The sequence below is a fragment of the Aspergillus foveolatus genome, assembly GCF_047715535.1.
Source record: "Aspergillus foveolatus strain CBS 279.81 unplaced genomic scaffold BDW70scaffold_1, whole genome shotgun sequence".
Classification (NCBI taxonomy): Eukaryota; Fungi; Ascomycota; class Eurotiomycetes; order Eurotiales; family Aspergillaceae; genus Aspergillus; species Aspergillus foveolatus.
The window spans coordinates 133,625-147,869 of NW_027396065.1; the positions used below are offsets into that span (position 1 = coordinate 133,625).

A 14,245-nucleotide genomic window follows, 5' to 3' on the forward strand; every position below is an offset into this window, starting at 1 on the left:
AATTCGTCGAGGAGGGGCTCTTGAGACAGAAATCTATGCCAGGTCTGATTGTGGGCACCCATTGTTGCCTCAGGCATTTAATACTTATTTCCTGGCTTGCTGATTGGACCAGTAGTCATCCTTGGAAACTGCAGCGGAACAGTTGTTGATCCGTTCCGTTATGCACGTGATACATTACCGCCGCTAATCCTGAATGGACTCGCTTGCGAAGCCGCTAAACTCAACCAGGATTAGTGAAGAGTTGCGGCCTGAGTTCTCAGGCCGACAGTCAATCCCTTCGCTGTGACTCGCCCGTCCCCCCAGCGCGACGTCCAACTCTCTTCCCTCTAACACTCCTCATCATATTCTCAGCGGCCTCCCATCATTCCTTTGCTGCTCTCCACCGTCTCATCCCATCCACCCCCTCCCCTTCCCCCACCTTTGTTTTCTATATTTTTTTTTCACAATTCTTTCCCTAATTTTGCGGTGATCAGGGGTCACCAAGCTATGGATTGTAAGTATTTTATTTCTTCCGTTGTGGACTCTTGACGTGTCGTGGTGCTGCCGCCTGAGTACATCTCTATTCGTTCGACCCACCTGAGAATCAAGGATATCTTGACTTCTCTTGGACTCAGGGTCTTTCAAATTCTATCAAGTCGGATTTAGCCTTTATTTCTCTTGCCGGATCCTGTTTTGCTCTTGTTTCCACTCCTGCAATTGCAAGTTTTTTACTCTGTCCGTTTCGTCGCGTCTGATCTAACCCATCATCAAAATCATGTCGATGCATCATACCTTTATCTCCTATCTCATTCACTTGGGTTTATAGCTTCAAATTATGATGATCTGGGTCGCATAACGCTGCTCTACAATCCCTTGCCTCTTCTAGCCACCCCCTAGCCCGTCTCGAGACACAATGCTGATGCCTCTCTCGAACCATAGCAACTAGCATGGTGATCCCATCTACCTCCGAACCCGGGGTCACAAGTGCCTTCGCCAACGGGTATTCGGTGTCTCCCGTCACCGATGCTGCCGGATTACACAATGAACTAGCAGCGAATGACCATGGGAGCACTGTTTTCCAATCTCCCGAAGATGATGCTGTCTCCGAGTCCTCTGACGAAGCCGATCCCGCGGACGATTCGTATAATACCGATTCCCCCGATGCTGAAGGTGAAGACGATGAGTCTGGGACGGAGAATAGCGCGAAAGCTAGTAGTCCACCCGTTGCTGAAAATTCTTCCTCCCCCGAAACAACACGAGGCACGAAGCGCAAGTCGCCGTCTGTGGATGATGCGGACTTCATTCGACAGAATCCTGATCTGTACGGGCTTCGTCGCAGTGGACGAGCTCGCACGACGCGTCGGGTAGCCGAATCGTCGTCGGAGTCAGAGTCCGATGACGTGGCACCTCGCTCTAAGCGTCGACGCCCTCTCGCCTCACAGATGTCGTCGAAAGCTCCTACACGCTCCGCAACGCAATCAACGTTCTCTGATGAATCAGATAGTGACGAGTACGGCGGTAGTCGTGCCCGCGCGAGCAAGGCGAAACGTCGGCGACTACTCCAAGCGTCCGCGAACAACGTTCCTTCCCATGCCGAAGTTCGCTTCTCGACCAGGAATGCTGCCAAGGTTTCGAACTACAATGAAGATGACGATGACTCGATGTTTGAAGATGATGCAGATGATTTAACACCGAATTACTGGGTGAACACAGTAGAAGATGACCGACCAGCGATAGACATCGTGCTCAATCATCGTCCTAAGCCTGGCGTCGACCCGAGCGACCCAGACATTGATCGTCATCAGTTCGAGTTCTATATAAAATGGCAAGAGAAGTCTCACTATCACGCGACGTGGGAGACAACTGAGAGCTTGGCTAACTGCCGGAGTACACGTCGGCTTGACAATTATGTTCGGAAGGTTCTCGCCGAAGACCTGCGCTTGAATTATGACGAAGGTGTACCCCCTGAGGACCGAGAGAAGTGGAACCTTGATCGCGAAAGAGATGTCGATGCTATCGAAGACCACAAGATTGTAGAGCGTGTGATTGCAATGCGCGAAGGAGAAGACGGCACTGAATACTTGGTGAAATGGAAGCGCCTGTTCTACGATTCCTGTACATGGGAGAGTGAGGAGTTGATTAGTAACATCGCTCAACGTGAGATAGACCGTTTTCTAGATCGATCTTCCCGGCCACCAGTTTCAGACAAGAAGGAGTCCCATCCCGGCTCTCGCAAACCGTTCGAGCCAATCAAGGGAACACCAAGCTTTTTACACAATGGTCAACTCAAGGAGTTTCAAGTGAAAGGTGTCAACTTCATGGCTTTCAACTGGGTGAAGAACCGCAATGTTGTCCTGGCAGATGAAATGGGCTTGGGGAAAACGGTGCAGACTGTCGCTTTTATCAGCTGGCTCCGTCATGTCAGACGTCAGCAGGGTCCGTTCGTTGTCGTTGTTCCTCTATCTACAATGCCATCATGGGCGGAAACTTTTGACAATTGGTCTCCCGACCTTAACTACGTCGTCTATAACGGGAACGAAGCGTCTCGTAACGTCCTTAAAGAGTACGAGCTGATGGTGGATGGCAATCCTCGACGACCAAAGTTCAACGTACTCCTGACGACCTACGAGTATGTCTTGGTGGATTCATCTTTCCTCAGTCAGTTCAACTGGCAGTTCATGGCAGTGGATGAGGCTCATCGGCTGAAAAACCGTGATTCACAACTATATATCAAACTTCAAGAGTTCAATTCTCCCGCCCGCCTCCTCATCACCGGTACCCCTATCCAAAATAACTTAGCCGAACTTTCGGCCCTCCTGGATTTTCTAAATCCTGGTTTGGTCAATGTTGATGCCGACATGGACCTTAATTCAGAGGCAGCGTCAGAGAAACTCGCCGAGTTGACCAAGGCTATCTCACCTTTCATGCTACGCCGGACGAAGACCAAGGTTGAGTCCGATCTTCCTCCTAAGACGGAGAAAATTATTCGCGTCGAGCTTTCCGATGTTCAGTTAGAATACTATAAGAACATTCTTACGAAGAATTACGCTGCGTTGAACGAAGGCACCAAAGGTCAAAAGCAATCGCTCCTCAACATCATGATGGAGCTGAAGAAAGCAAGCAACCACCCTTTTATGTTCCCTAGTGCGGAAACCAAGATATTGGAAGGAAGCACTCGTCGTGAAGATGTGTTGCGAGCTTTAATCACTAGCAGTGGGAAAATGATGCTCCTCGATCAACTTCTAGCCAAGTTGAAGCGCGATGGGCACCGTGTTCTGATTTTCAGTCAAATGGTAAAGATGCTGGATATCCTGGGTGACTATATGGAGTACCGCGGCTACACTTATCAGCGACTTGATGGCACAATACCTTCAGCATCGCGTCGCCTTGCTATTGAGCATTACAATGCCCCAGATAGCAGTGATTTTGCGTTCATCCTCTCCACGCGGGCGGGCGGTCTCGGAATCAACCTTATGACCGCGGATACTGTGATCCTGTTTGACTCTGATTGGAACCCTCAAGCTGACCTTCAGGCAATGGCAAGGGCACACCGTATCGGTCAAACAAAGCCTGTCAGTGTTTATCGTCTCGTCTCCAAAGATACCGTTGAAGAGGAGGTGATTGAGAGAGCACGAAACAAGCTTCTTCTCGAGTTCATCACCATTCAGCGAGGAGTTACAGATAAAGAAGCCTCCGAGATTCAGAACAAGATGGCTCGAGGAGGCATCACGCTCGGCGAGCCTAATTCTACCGACGACATCTCTCGAATTCTCAAGCGCCGCGGCCAGAGAATGTTCGAGCAGACCGGCAACCAGGCGAAGTTGGAGCAGCTTGATATTGATTCAGTGCTCGCTAATGCTGAATTACATCAGACTGAACAGGCTGAGGGCATTCAAGCAGACGGTGGCGAAGAGTTCCTCAAGGCATTTGATTACGTCGACATTAAGGTTGACGACCTCACATGGGACGACATCATTCCCAAGGAGCAGCTTGAGGAGATTAAGGCAGAAGAGAAGAAGAAAGCCGACGAGAAATACCTAGCAGACGTCATTGAGCAGAATCGACCGCGCAAGCGAAATGCCGCAGGTGATGAGCGAGATACCCGCGCTGAACGAAAAGCTAAGCGACAAGCACGGGTCCAGGTCAGTATGAACGATGATGATGGAGATGACTCAGAACCGAATGCGAAAGCGGATCCGAAGCGCCCGCTAGTGGAGAAGGAATATCGTCACCTCCTTCGAGCCTTTCTACGTTATGGTGACATTGAGGACCGAGAAGAGGAAGTTATTCGAGAAGCGCGTCTAACAGAACGCGATAGGGACACTGTTAAAAGTGCACTGCGTGAGATAACCGATAAGGCTGCGGAGTTGGTTAAAGAGGATGTTGCACGACTGGAGGCTCTTGAAAATGCCGGCAAGGTTCTCACCAAAAAGGAGAGGAAAGCCGTGCTGTTTGACCTTCACGGTGTAAAGCGCCTCAACGCCTATACCATTGTGGAGCGTCCAACTGAAATGCGAGTCCTAAAGGAAGCAACCCTCGCGGTGCCTGACTTCAGAAACTTCCGTGTTCCGGAAGCGACAAAAGCACCTGATTATTCGTGTTCATGGGGAGCGCGAGAAGACGGGATGCTCTGCGTTGGTATCTCCCGCCATGGGTACGGTGCCTGGATGCAGATTCGTGACGACCCCGACCTCGGGCTAGGAGACAAATTCTTCTTGGAAGAGCATCGGGTTGAGCGTAAGACGGAGCGGTTAAATGCAGAAGACAAGTCTACAAAGTCGCCTGGCGCGGTACACCTTGTCCGACGAGCCGATTACCTTCTGTCCATCCTCAGAGACAAGGCTAGCAATGGCTCCAATACTATAGCGAAGCGATCGGTGGACAACCATCATCGCAACGCCCGAAAGAGCACCTCCCGGCCCCACGCAAGCGCAAGTGTCTCAGCATCTCCCGCTCCTTCACTTCAACGTAAGGGCCACCGGGAACAGGATCGGAGCCGGCATCGGTCTCATACACACGGAGGGCGGGATAGCATGGAGCGGCACAATACTCCAAATCGCGATTCTCGTGCTCGATCTATTAACGAGAATGATCGCCGCCATAGACCGTCTGATGCGTCTAGTGAAGATGTTCGCCGTCGCAAAAACAGCGAGAATGGACACTCGGCGAGCAAGGAGGATATGTCACGTCGCTTCTTCAAACCTATTCGTGATGATCTCAAAAAGGTCGCGGATGTCACCAAAGAAAATTTCCCAAACAAAGCAGAACGAGCTTCTGAGCTCCGGCGTCTGCTTAACAAGATTGGTGACTTTATCAACAGCAACTTGCAGGGGGAGAACACTGGTTCTCTCTCCTCTCTCGAAACTCGACTATGGTATGTCGATTATCGCACTTCTTTAAGAACGATATCTAATATTATGCTTAGGCACTATGTCTCTGTCCATTACTGGCCCAACAAAGACGCGGGAGGAGCTAAACTTCAAGAAATGTACCACAAACTGATTGAAGTCCACAAGAAATCTGCCCAACACACTGTCCCCTCAAAAGGAGACTAAACTATCTCGATCGCAGCGAAAAGCGCTTTTTCCGAATCTGTTTGAACATTCGTTTCTCTTACCATTTCTCGTTTATGCATACTTGGGAAAGCATGGCGACGGCGTCTGGTGTGGTCCACTTCAGGGAATTCTGAACATCATCCCCTGCAGTGGCCTCGATAATGATGTTGCATGAGATATCTCTTGTTTTTATCTATTTTGCCCCCTTCGTCCACGTTTTTCTTTTTTTTGGCTCTTTGTCTTCTTATTTGCCTTTTATTTGGAACGAACCGGGCTCGGGTTCAGGTTCAACTGTATTTGACCATATCTTCATCCAGCGCTACCACCTACTTACCTCCAATCACCTATACTATTATCATCATCTAGATCCGAACCCCTTCCTATCTGCGCTGGCGTTGGGGCCAGATGTTTGCGGGCATTCATGTATCCCACTCTTATTCATTCTGGGAGATATGCTGAAATGTTGCTAGACGTTGTTTCTATCTCTACTCTCTCTACTGAGCCAACTGTGATTTTAGCATGTTCTGTTATGATTCACTTATACCTTCCTGGGCGAAGTGGGGTGCGTTGGTGGCTGGCTACCTACCCTGTCGGGTAACAGATAACTCGAGAAAAGTGTTAGGAACTTGAGAATACATGATGGGACAGGCTCTACCCCGCGTAATTCTATATTTAATGGCAGTGTGTAAATCTTTGATTAGATATTTATAGTCCAGGTATGCTGCGGGAATAAGACCAAGTACTGAAATGATCTAGCGCCAGAATAGTAAACAAAGGATGAAAACCCGCCGAGCCTAAGCCGCCATCAAATCCGCTCTTTCTTACGTGTAAAGACATAGAAGACAGAAAGCGGCAAAAAAAAAAATTCCTCAGAACGGTCCCTGGTTTAGGGAGTGAAGGAGAGCGTAGAAAATAACAGGCCTACAAGGCACGGGATATCACGGCGGCATTTGGTAACCTGCGGCCGCTATAGGGTGCGCTGAATTTTCGGGCACCCCGTTTGCTGGAACAACAGACGTCTGCCCAGTGGCGCCCTCCGCACTGACCAGCGTGCTAAGAAGCCGGAGTTCTGCGTCCATCAAGTCATCGAATATAGCCTCTTTCTCCAACCACGCCTGTTTCCTCTTCGGTCTGATTTTCTCCCAACTGCTCTTGAGATCTGCACCCTCCTGTTCTGCCCAGTGGATTTGCCTGCGGAGAAGCCTGTATAACTGATGTGGGTTCATTTCGAGCTCGTGGTCGTCGAATCCAGTGTCGGAACTGAACTCAGGGACTTCAAACTCGTCAAGGTCCTCGGTGCCGGCTGTGTCGTCGTTGACACCTTCGCTGTATTGCTCTGAATCGTCGCGAGGTGGGTGTGATAGTTTCAGTTTGATGCGCTGGAGCTTGGAGGCTGGGGTGCCAACAGGTGTGCCGCCGGACGAGAGGATATCGTGACGTTTGGGAACAGGGTCAGACGGGCGCAGGGCCTCAGTCTCGTGTACGGTTCTCATGTGCTTTGCGAGGGCATCAGAACGGGTGAAACTGCGATCACATTCTGGTCGGATTGTAAGCATCGTGTTGGACTCATTGTTACGCGAAACAATTGGTGAAAGTAGCGAAGGGGTAATAAAACATACCAGGGAGCGCGCAGTAAAAGGGCTTTTCTCTCGTATGGCTCCTCATGTGCGCACGTAGCGCGTAGCCGCTTGCATGCGTTTGGCCCTTCCGAGTACAATCGGACCATTCGCAGGAGTATTTCTTCTGCCGGCTACCGACATGCTCGTTGTGGATGTGTTGGACCAAGTCGTCCATATTCCCGAGGTCCTTAAAATCACATCCTTCCCATCGGCACACGGTAACCTGGTCGTTGCAGAACCCGCTGTAGTCCTCGTCTTGGTTTGCCCCTATGAGCGACAGAGTGTTGGGTGAGTTGGGAATTTCGCCGGACGTATCGGACGATATAGAAGACGACGGGGACGGAGGCGGAGGTAGCTCATCCTGGAAGGAAGTTGACACGGGTGTGTTACGGTCCCAGGAAGCCATGCCGGTGCGGCGTCGCTTTGACGGAGGCATGTTAGATGATGGTGTTGAGACGCCCGGCTTGGGATCATCGCGGTCCGACATTTCGTCGGAGGCAACGGAGGAGAGGGGGGAGCCAGGAGAATCGGCCATTGGGAACGGGGAGTAGTGTGGACGGGACGAGTGAGCGAATTGATGGGTCAAGAGCGGGGGCAATAAGGTAGCGAGCAGATTTGGATTTGGAGGAAATCCAGGGTTTGCTTGACGTGATGCTGGCGTCTGGAGTCGAGTATACAGCCCGGCACGTGATGAGGCTATTGCCCACCACTTTTGTTCTTTTTTGCTTCGCACACCTCCAACCACAAACCCACAAACTACAACAGAACAAAATCATCAACAGCACATTAGCGTTACTGAGTAAGTTAGAACCAGGTTATCCTTGTCTCAACACCACACTGCTTCAATGATGATCACTTCAAGAATTCTGCAATTCCGACAATCTCCAGGCTTCTGTGAGATTGCGTGTTGACCTACTACACTTGACCTGATTGAAGATACTCTTCCGTGGCAAGCTTTGTCCAAAACGCTGTTGGACCAGGCTAACAATAGTCCTAGTTCTTCCAGGTTCAATTTCAATATGGTTGTCACACTGCCTTTGCCGGTCTGTAGGTGCCGTTGAGACTGCCAACTCGCGCTGCCAAGCTGGCGTTTCCCGGGCTACCACATCACCGATGACATGATTTAGATCCCCCGGACTCTTCGATCTGAGCATATCTGCTAAAGGTGCGAGGGTCTCCTTGCGTAACTGTGCTCTGTGTCACCCGGATCGGACGGTCTCAAGGTTTGCGGGCAGCCACTTATGGGCACCCAATCGGCTTTGCTTCGTTTAACTTGTAGTCCTCGAGGAAAACCGCAGCGAGGTGAGGGTGTAACTGCACCTTACAGGACGGCGTTCTACAGGTGTTGGACCCTGGGGTTTACCCTGTCTGCAAGTTATGGACATTCAGGAGCGACAAGGCTAGACCTTGTTAGACGCGGTTCATGCTCTCATGTCGAGCGTAGTTCTCATCTTGGCCTAGTTTTATTCCGTCGTCAACCGGGACATGGCCTATCGCAGTTGGGGCCAAGAAGGCCTGATGGAACGAAGGCTCAGCCTAACCGTGCTGCGAAACTCAGGAGAAGAGGTCTTCACCCTTCGGCCAGGCTAGGGTACTTTTCCTGACAGCGGACTAAATAGCCACCGATGTGCTTAATCATACTCCTCTAAAATCCCAATCGTTGAATCAACCGCGTCATTAGTGTCATTTCCTGCAGTATCGTTACTCATAACGCTAAACTCTTCCAATACTCTAAACAGAAACTCCTATCCCGACAAACCCATCAAGAGTAGCTAGTAAATAATAATTACAATAGTCAATCGACCCTCCACCAACTACACCAACCCAATCTCGTCACTCCCATTGATCGCCTCTCGAAACTTCTTCTTTAAAACTTCAAAGAGCGTATCAACAAAGCCTTCGCGGTCCTCCGCGGCATTTGCATCATCCTTAGCTGTATCCTCGCCCTTCTCCTTCCCATTGTCAACGTGATTATCAAGCTCCGTCACAGTAGGCGTAGGTGCATGGCTATCGTCGATCACCATCGTCGCACCACTATCCTGCCCATCCTTGTCCGTATGCAATTTGTTGAATTTCTCCAGCTCCTGCATGCCCAGTCCTGCGAGGATGGCTGCCATCAAGTCAGTCTCGCTGGGGATCATTCTCTGTTGTTGGTATTAGTGGTTAGCATCTATTCCACAATACAAATAAAGTAGCACCGATCTGGCAGGGCATGGCGAGGTCTGACGTACGGGATCAGGGATTGCAGATCGGGCTTGGATCTCCCTCGCTGTTTCAGGACATATAGCGTTTTCCGCTGGGATGCGGATGGGAAAGGCTGTTGTCAAGGGTGAGATGGAGATGGTGAGTCCGAGGACTAAGGAGGCCCATGATTGTTGTGGTGCCATCACTGTCGTCGTCGTGGTAGTAGATCTATACCAGTGGTTGGAGGGCAAGATGTGGCCGTACGAAGCGAATCCGAAACTGCAATCTGTTGCCTAGATATAACCAGTAGCTAGATGCTTCTTTCTGACGGATATATCGAACAGGCGTGTGGAATGAAGGCGTCTTTTCGTTGCTAGGGGTGGCGTCGCTCTGCTGGCATGCAGGTAGTCCCCTACCTACCCTACCACCCTCATAGAAGTAGACTCAGTGCCTAGTTCGTCCGAGCCAAGCGCGGTCCTTTTGCAGAGGCAATGCATAAACGTCTGCACTCCAATTAAGGCTGACCAATTTTTGGAGTATCTCTGCTGAACCATATTCTGTCTAGAAATTGGTATTAGACTTGACTCGACCCAAGCCATTTCCTATGAAGACAGAAATTTCCCGCTGGGAATCCTCTCTATTCAGTCAAAGCTTGCATCTGCACTTGAACTTGGATCAATTGAAACAAGGGGTTCTTGCAAAGCCCTGAGCATTCCATGGCTCTGACACAGGCACTAGCTTGGGGCTTTCGCGTTGGAATGTCCAACTCGCGTTCCGATCTAGTGGTTCGTTTAACAGTCGATAATCGAGCTTGTAGAGTGTCTGGAGGTGGCGGTCGGGTTCTCGGGGTGTGTCTGATATGCCCGTTCTGCAACTGCGGTTCTCTGACTCTAGCGTTTGGGTTGGTCATTCGTGTAGTACCTTGACGTTCTTGACGTTAACGTAGTTAAGGTCAAATTAAGTATGCAACCTTGTCTATGCACTCAAAGTTCAATATCTCCTTCGAAGTAGAAAGAGTAGAGTTGATTGCGGGAATGCCCCGCCATGGATCTGTCTCCGCCCGCAATTACTATGACAGCATCGGTGCAATCGACGTCGAAATTCAAACCTGGCTAAGATCAACGAAGATAATCAGCGGTGCTCCAAGTCTCATCAGCAAGATACATTACCTTGACTGAGTCGAACAGCATAACATCACCACAATGTCCGCCCAGAATGAACCGCAAGCCGAAGCACAACCACCATCCCTGGGAGAGGACCCCTCCTCTCCATCAGGCTCATCCCTCTACCAGATTGGCTTGCAAACCCGCCAATCCGTCCTCGGCAGCACGCACGTTAAACGCTCATTGTCCAACAGCAACGCATTCACATTCCCCATGCAAGAAGCCATCACCGAGTTCGCATGGGGCTCGATCTGGAACCGGCCCGGGCTTGACCGTAAGCAGCGGAGTCTAATGAACATTGGGATTCTGATCGCGCTGAACCGCCAGCTGGAGTTGGGAGTGCATGTGCGCGGGGCTGTGAGAAATGGGCTGTCAGAGCTGGAGATCCGAGAGGCGGTTATGCATACGCTTGTTTATTGTGGGGCGCCGGCGGCGATGGAGGGAATGAGGACTGTTGATAAGGTGCTTGAGGAGCTAGAAAGGGAGGGGAATATCAAAAGGGAGTTGAAGTGATAGCGTTTGGCTTGGACTGAATGAAAGCAGGTGCGAGGACCGAGGAGGGAGGATGAAGAGTGAACAATGGAAGGACGTCGGGCTGGTATGGGCTATGGCAGTTGAATTAGAACTACGGTACACGCTGTGAGTATGGGATCCTGTAGGAATATACCTATTGAGATCAGAGCTCTGCCCAGCGTTCTTTGCCCAATGTTCTGAGTTGGACTGCATACGTTCTGCGGGTACTATGTACCTGACCGTTTGCACACATAGGCAGTACAAGCTATGATTGAAGCTGGTCTGAGTACAGAGTATAGCTTAGTATAATTCAATGATCTAGCCGGAGAGATAGTCAATCACCGCTCACGATCAGATAACTGCGTCAAGGATGCAAAGCTACGAGATACCCAAACCTACCTAGTGTGTCCCGGTCGCCGTGCACCAGCATTCAGCAACCCTTATCCGTTGCCTCCTGCCGGATGGGAAGAACATCTAGCCATAGGCGACGTGAACACGCAATCATGCAGCGAGCATGACTCTTGCTTCTGAACTTCCTGGTGCCTTGGCCAAGCCCTGCACTTGCGGCAGCTCAGGAAGGTGACGAAGCCACGGCAACCGGAGCTCATGCCATCCGCCATCAAATCTCAGACCAGCCATCGCCATTCAATTCGACACGATACCAAACACAGGCCCCTCGTGCTCTCGTGTCAACGCCCCGGTAGCCGCCTGATGCTTCGTAGACTGGCTACCAGCGGCGAACCTAAGATTGCTCAGCGCTTGCAGTCGTACTATACAAACAAGCTAACCCCACCTAAACTAGGGCATTCGTATGCGCCTACGTAAGTAGTGAGCGAGCTAGCTCTCAGCTTCAACGCAGATAGCCAGAATCCCGGAGCAGGGCTCGAGACTATTCCATCTGGTTGGCTTGGGTTCGGGTTCCCTTGTCCGCTAGCTCGGCCGTTCTAGCTCCTCACTATTTTTCAGGGCTTCTCAGCCTGACTAGACTGGTGTTAGCTCCGCAATCAGTAGTCGGGATGGCCTCTTTAGTCGGTCGCAAGTTCAAACTCTGTAACGCAAGCCTCGCCGTAGCTTGATAAAGGTAGAGGAAGAGGGTGTGGCTTACGTGTAGGCGACCGACGTAGCCACAACCCGACTCCCAGAAATCACGAAGCAGATGGGGACGCCCACAAACACCCACACCCCACTGCTCTTCCAATCGCAGCTAATCCCAATCCTCGGGTTTAGTGATTGTGATTTATTGGTTTGACCCCTTCCCACTCCTGGCACTCGCCGAACCCAAGCCGGGGCTGCACGCGGTCCATACCTAGTCATTTATCAAGAGACCAGAAACCCCACTGCGTGACGACTCGGCTTACGTAGCTCGAAGTAATGAAGCTGCAGGGCCAAAGTTCGACTATCGGGTTTGTTTCTTTGTAAATCCGAATTGTTGCACATTGGAGGTGATTTCCACGGGTAGAAACATGAGGTGATGTTTAGTATGTAGATATGATGTAAATGTGGTATGTAGATATGGAGTAGAAGAGAGCCATTCTTGCTGATCAGTGATCATCCTGGTGAGAAGCAGTTAGGGCACAGTGCCGAAATGCGAGTCGGGTAGGAGATTTTGCGACTGCTGATTTGTTTGTGGGATCCCCACTATAAGCAGAAACTTACGGCCATGCAGTAGTGCTGAAGTGGGCAGGGAATTGAAGGGGCCGCCAAAGGGCGAAATGAGAAATTGTGAAGGAAAGACCAATAGATAGTGGGTACGGAAGAAAAGATTGGCTCCCGTGTCATGTGGTTGACAGAAGAAGTTCCAGAAAGATTAAAAGAAGAATCGGCAATGGTGAATGTGAAGTCTCCGAGCCTGCGAGGTTATTTAGTAAATTACGGAAATATACAGAGAACATTTCAGTTCCCATTTCACGGCTCAGCGAACATCCTTTGGATTTTCACTCCAATTTCTGCTTTTGTCCACGGCAGACCCTGACGATCCCTAAAGCTGACCTTGGCCCTCAGCTTGTGACCACCCTGTAACTTTACCAAAAATACAGTGCGCCTAGCATGCTTTGTCAGCGGAAACAGCTCGTCCGTCCCCACAGCTTCTAGATTCCTCTCTTGTTCGACTTCGAACGCTTTTTTCCCTCCCTCATTTTTGAGTTCAACAGCCTTCAGCCTGTGTCCCTGACTCCCTGTCGTAAGTCCGTGGATAAGATCTCTAGCCCCAGGGTCCGGCTCAAGCAAGGTGACCGGCAGGCCCCCTGTTTCTTCTCTAGCCTTCCATGGCTTTCTGGGCCAGATTCTTGAGACTTTGTCAGCACCCAACAGCGAATAAGTCCCCAAGCTCGTATCCGTATTGAGCGACTCCGATCGTGCCCGCTTGGCCCCTAGGCCACTCACATCTCTTCTCTTACCTAAGTCCCAAGGTCTTGACTTCTTGTTTCCGACCCCGAGTTGGAAAGTGCTACACAACTTGGTCCCTTCTTCTTAGAGTCTCCCACCTCGCTGTCCTTGAGGCGGCGTGAAATTGCAGGATGGGATTGGCGGGATGCCAGACTATCTCGTCTCTACCCGTGTTTCGTTGAGTTGGTTAAAAAGTAGACCGTCGAAGAGACAAAATCGTCATGAGGCATGGTCCACGATCCACATAATTCACGTTGATTTGTGGCACCCCGGAGACCCTGATTCAACTCCATGAAAATCGCCAGCCGGGCTCTTCAGCTTCAACCGAACTTTCGAGTCCCAACTGTGAACTGTCACCAAGGCCGCCGAGTCGTTGGATTATTGTTACCTAACGCCTGCATACTCGGTGTACAATCGATTCGGTCTGTGGTTGCACACCTAAGACCTTGAAGTGGACTCGACGAGGCGCAGATTCAGTCATTGGCTCAGATATCTCTTAAAGGCAGGGTCAGCCTTATGCCAATACAGAGTATGCCAAGAAGATTGGACGGCGCCTCGTTGAATAGCGTCAGTTCAGAGCAGGGGTCGTCCACTAACCATATATGGATATAGGCGGCACGGCAGAGATTCAGGATCATCCTCGATCCAAAGTCAAAACTACAGGATATTACTTTCGTTGACGATCTTTTCAGTTTAGGAGAACAGCAATTATCCTCCCCACACGGGGTACTTGTCGCAACATCAATGTTGGCATGGTCGCTGATTCGAGATCCGTGATTCCTGCTTCATTCAGCTAGCGCTGCTTCACCGTGCGGCGTGAATGCCCAGCCTCTGGCATGATCGGAGT

The 14,245-nt window shown here is 50.6% G+C and overlaps 6 protein-coding genes across 6 annotated transcripts; 3 read left to right on the forward strand and 3 right to left on the reverse strand.

The window, feature by feature from the left end:
- The first annotated feature begins 334 nt into the window (after nt 1–334).
- BDW70DRAFT_125467 (chromatin-remodeling ATPase CHD1) lies at nt 335–6,191 on the forward strand. The gene is made up of 3 exons (XM_073734878.1): nt 335–493; nt 919–5,353; nt 5,405–6,191. The coding sequence occupies exons 1-3, from the start codon at nt 487–489 to the stop codon at nt 5,532–5,534; spliced, it is 4,572 nt and encodes a 1,523-aa protein (XP_073600962.1). The 5' UTR covers nt 335–486; the 3' UTR covers nt 5,535–6,191.
- On the forward strand, nt 5,616–6,038 carry BDW70DRAFT_766 (uncharacterized protein). Its single transcript, XM_073744803.1, has one exon. It carries the CDS (start codon nt 5,696–5,698, stop codon nt 6,002–6,004), a length of 309 nt encoding a protein of 102 aa, XP_073600963.1. The 5' UTR covers nt 5,616–5,695; the 3' UTR covers nt 6,005–6,038.
- A 132-nt stretch (nt 6,192–6,323) lies between the features above and the next one.
- BDW70DRAFT_125469 (C2H2-type zinc finger protein) lies at nt 6,324–7,823 on the reverse strand. Its single transcript, XM_073734879.1, has 2 exons — nt 7,154–7,823; nt 6,324–7,071 (listed from the first exon to the last, which is right to left on the reverse strand). The coding sequence occupies exons 1-2, from the start codon at nt 7,686–7,688 to the stop codon at nt 6,473–6,475; spliced, it is 1,134 nt and encodes a 377-aa protein (XP_073600964.1). The 5' UTR covers nt 7,689–7,823; the 3' UTR covers nt 6,324–6,472.
- A 1,054-nt stretch (nt 7,824–8,877) lies between these two features.
- On the reverse strand, nt 8,878–9,757 carry BDW70DRAFT_789 (uncharacterized protein). The gene is made up of 2 exons (XM_073744859.1): nt 9,385–9,757; nt 8,878–9,297 (listed from the first exon to the last, which is right to left on the reverse strand). The coding sequence occupies exons 1-2, from the start codon at nt 9,538–9,540 to the stop codon at nt 8,968–8,970; spliced, it is 486 nt and encodes a 161-aa protein (XP_073600965.1). The 5' UTR covers nt 9,541–9,757; the 3' UTR covers nt 8,878–8,967.
- A 683-nt stretch (nt 9,758–10,440) lies between these two features.
- On the forward strand, nt 10,441–11,275 carry BDW70DRAFT_806 (AhpD-like protein). Its single transcript, XM_073744902.1, has one exon. The coding sequence runs from the start codon at nt 10,540–10,542 to the stop codon at nt 11,011–11,013; it is 474 nt and encodes a 157-aa protein (XP_073600966.1). The 5' UTR covers nt 10,441–10,539; the 3' UTR covers nt 11,014–11,275.
- An 843-nt stretch (nt 11,276–12,118) lies between these two features.
- BDW70DRAFT_125477 (uncharacterized protein) lies at nt 12,119–12,852 on the reverse strand. Its single transcript, XM_073734880.1, has 2 exons — nt 12,670–12,852; nt 12,119–12,566 (listed from the first exon to the last, which is right to left on the reverse strand). The coding sequence occupies exon 2, from the start codon at nt 12,563–12,565 to the stop codon at nt 12,410–12,412; it is 156 nt and encodes a 51-aa protein (XP_073600967.1). The 5' UTR covers nt 12,566; nt 12,670–12,852; the 3' UTR covers nt 12,119–12,409.
- Between the last annotated feature and the right edge of the window lie 1,393 nt (nt 12,853–14,245).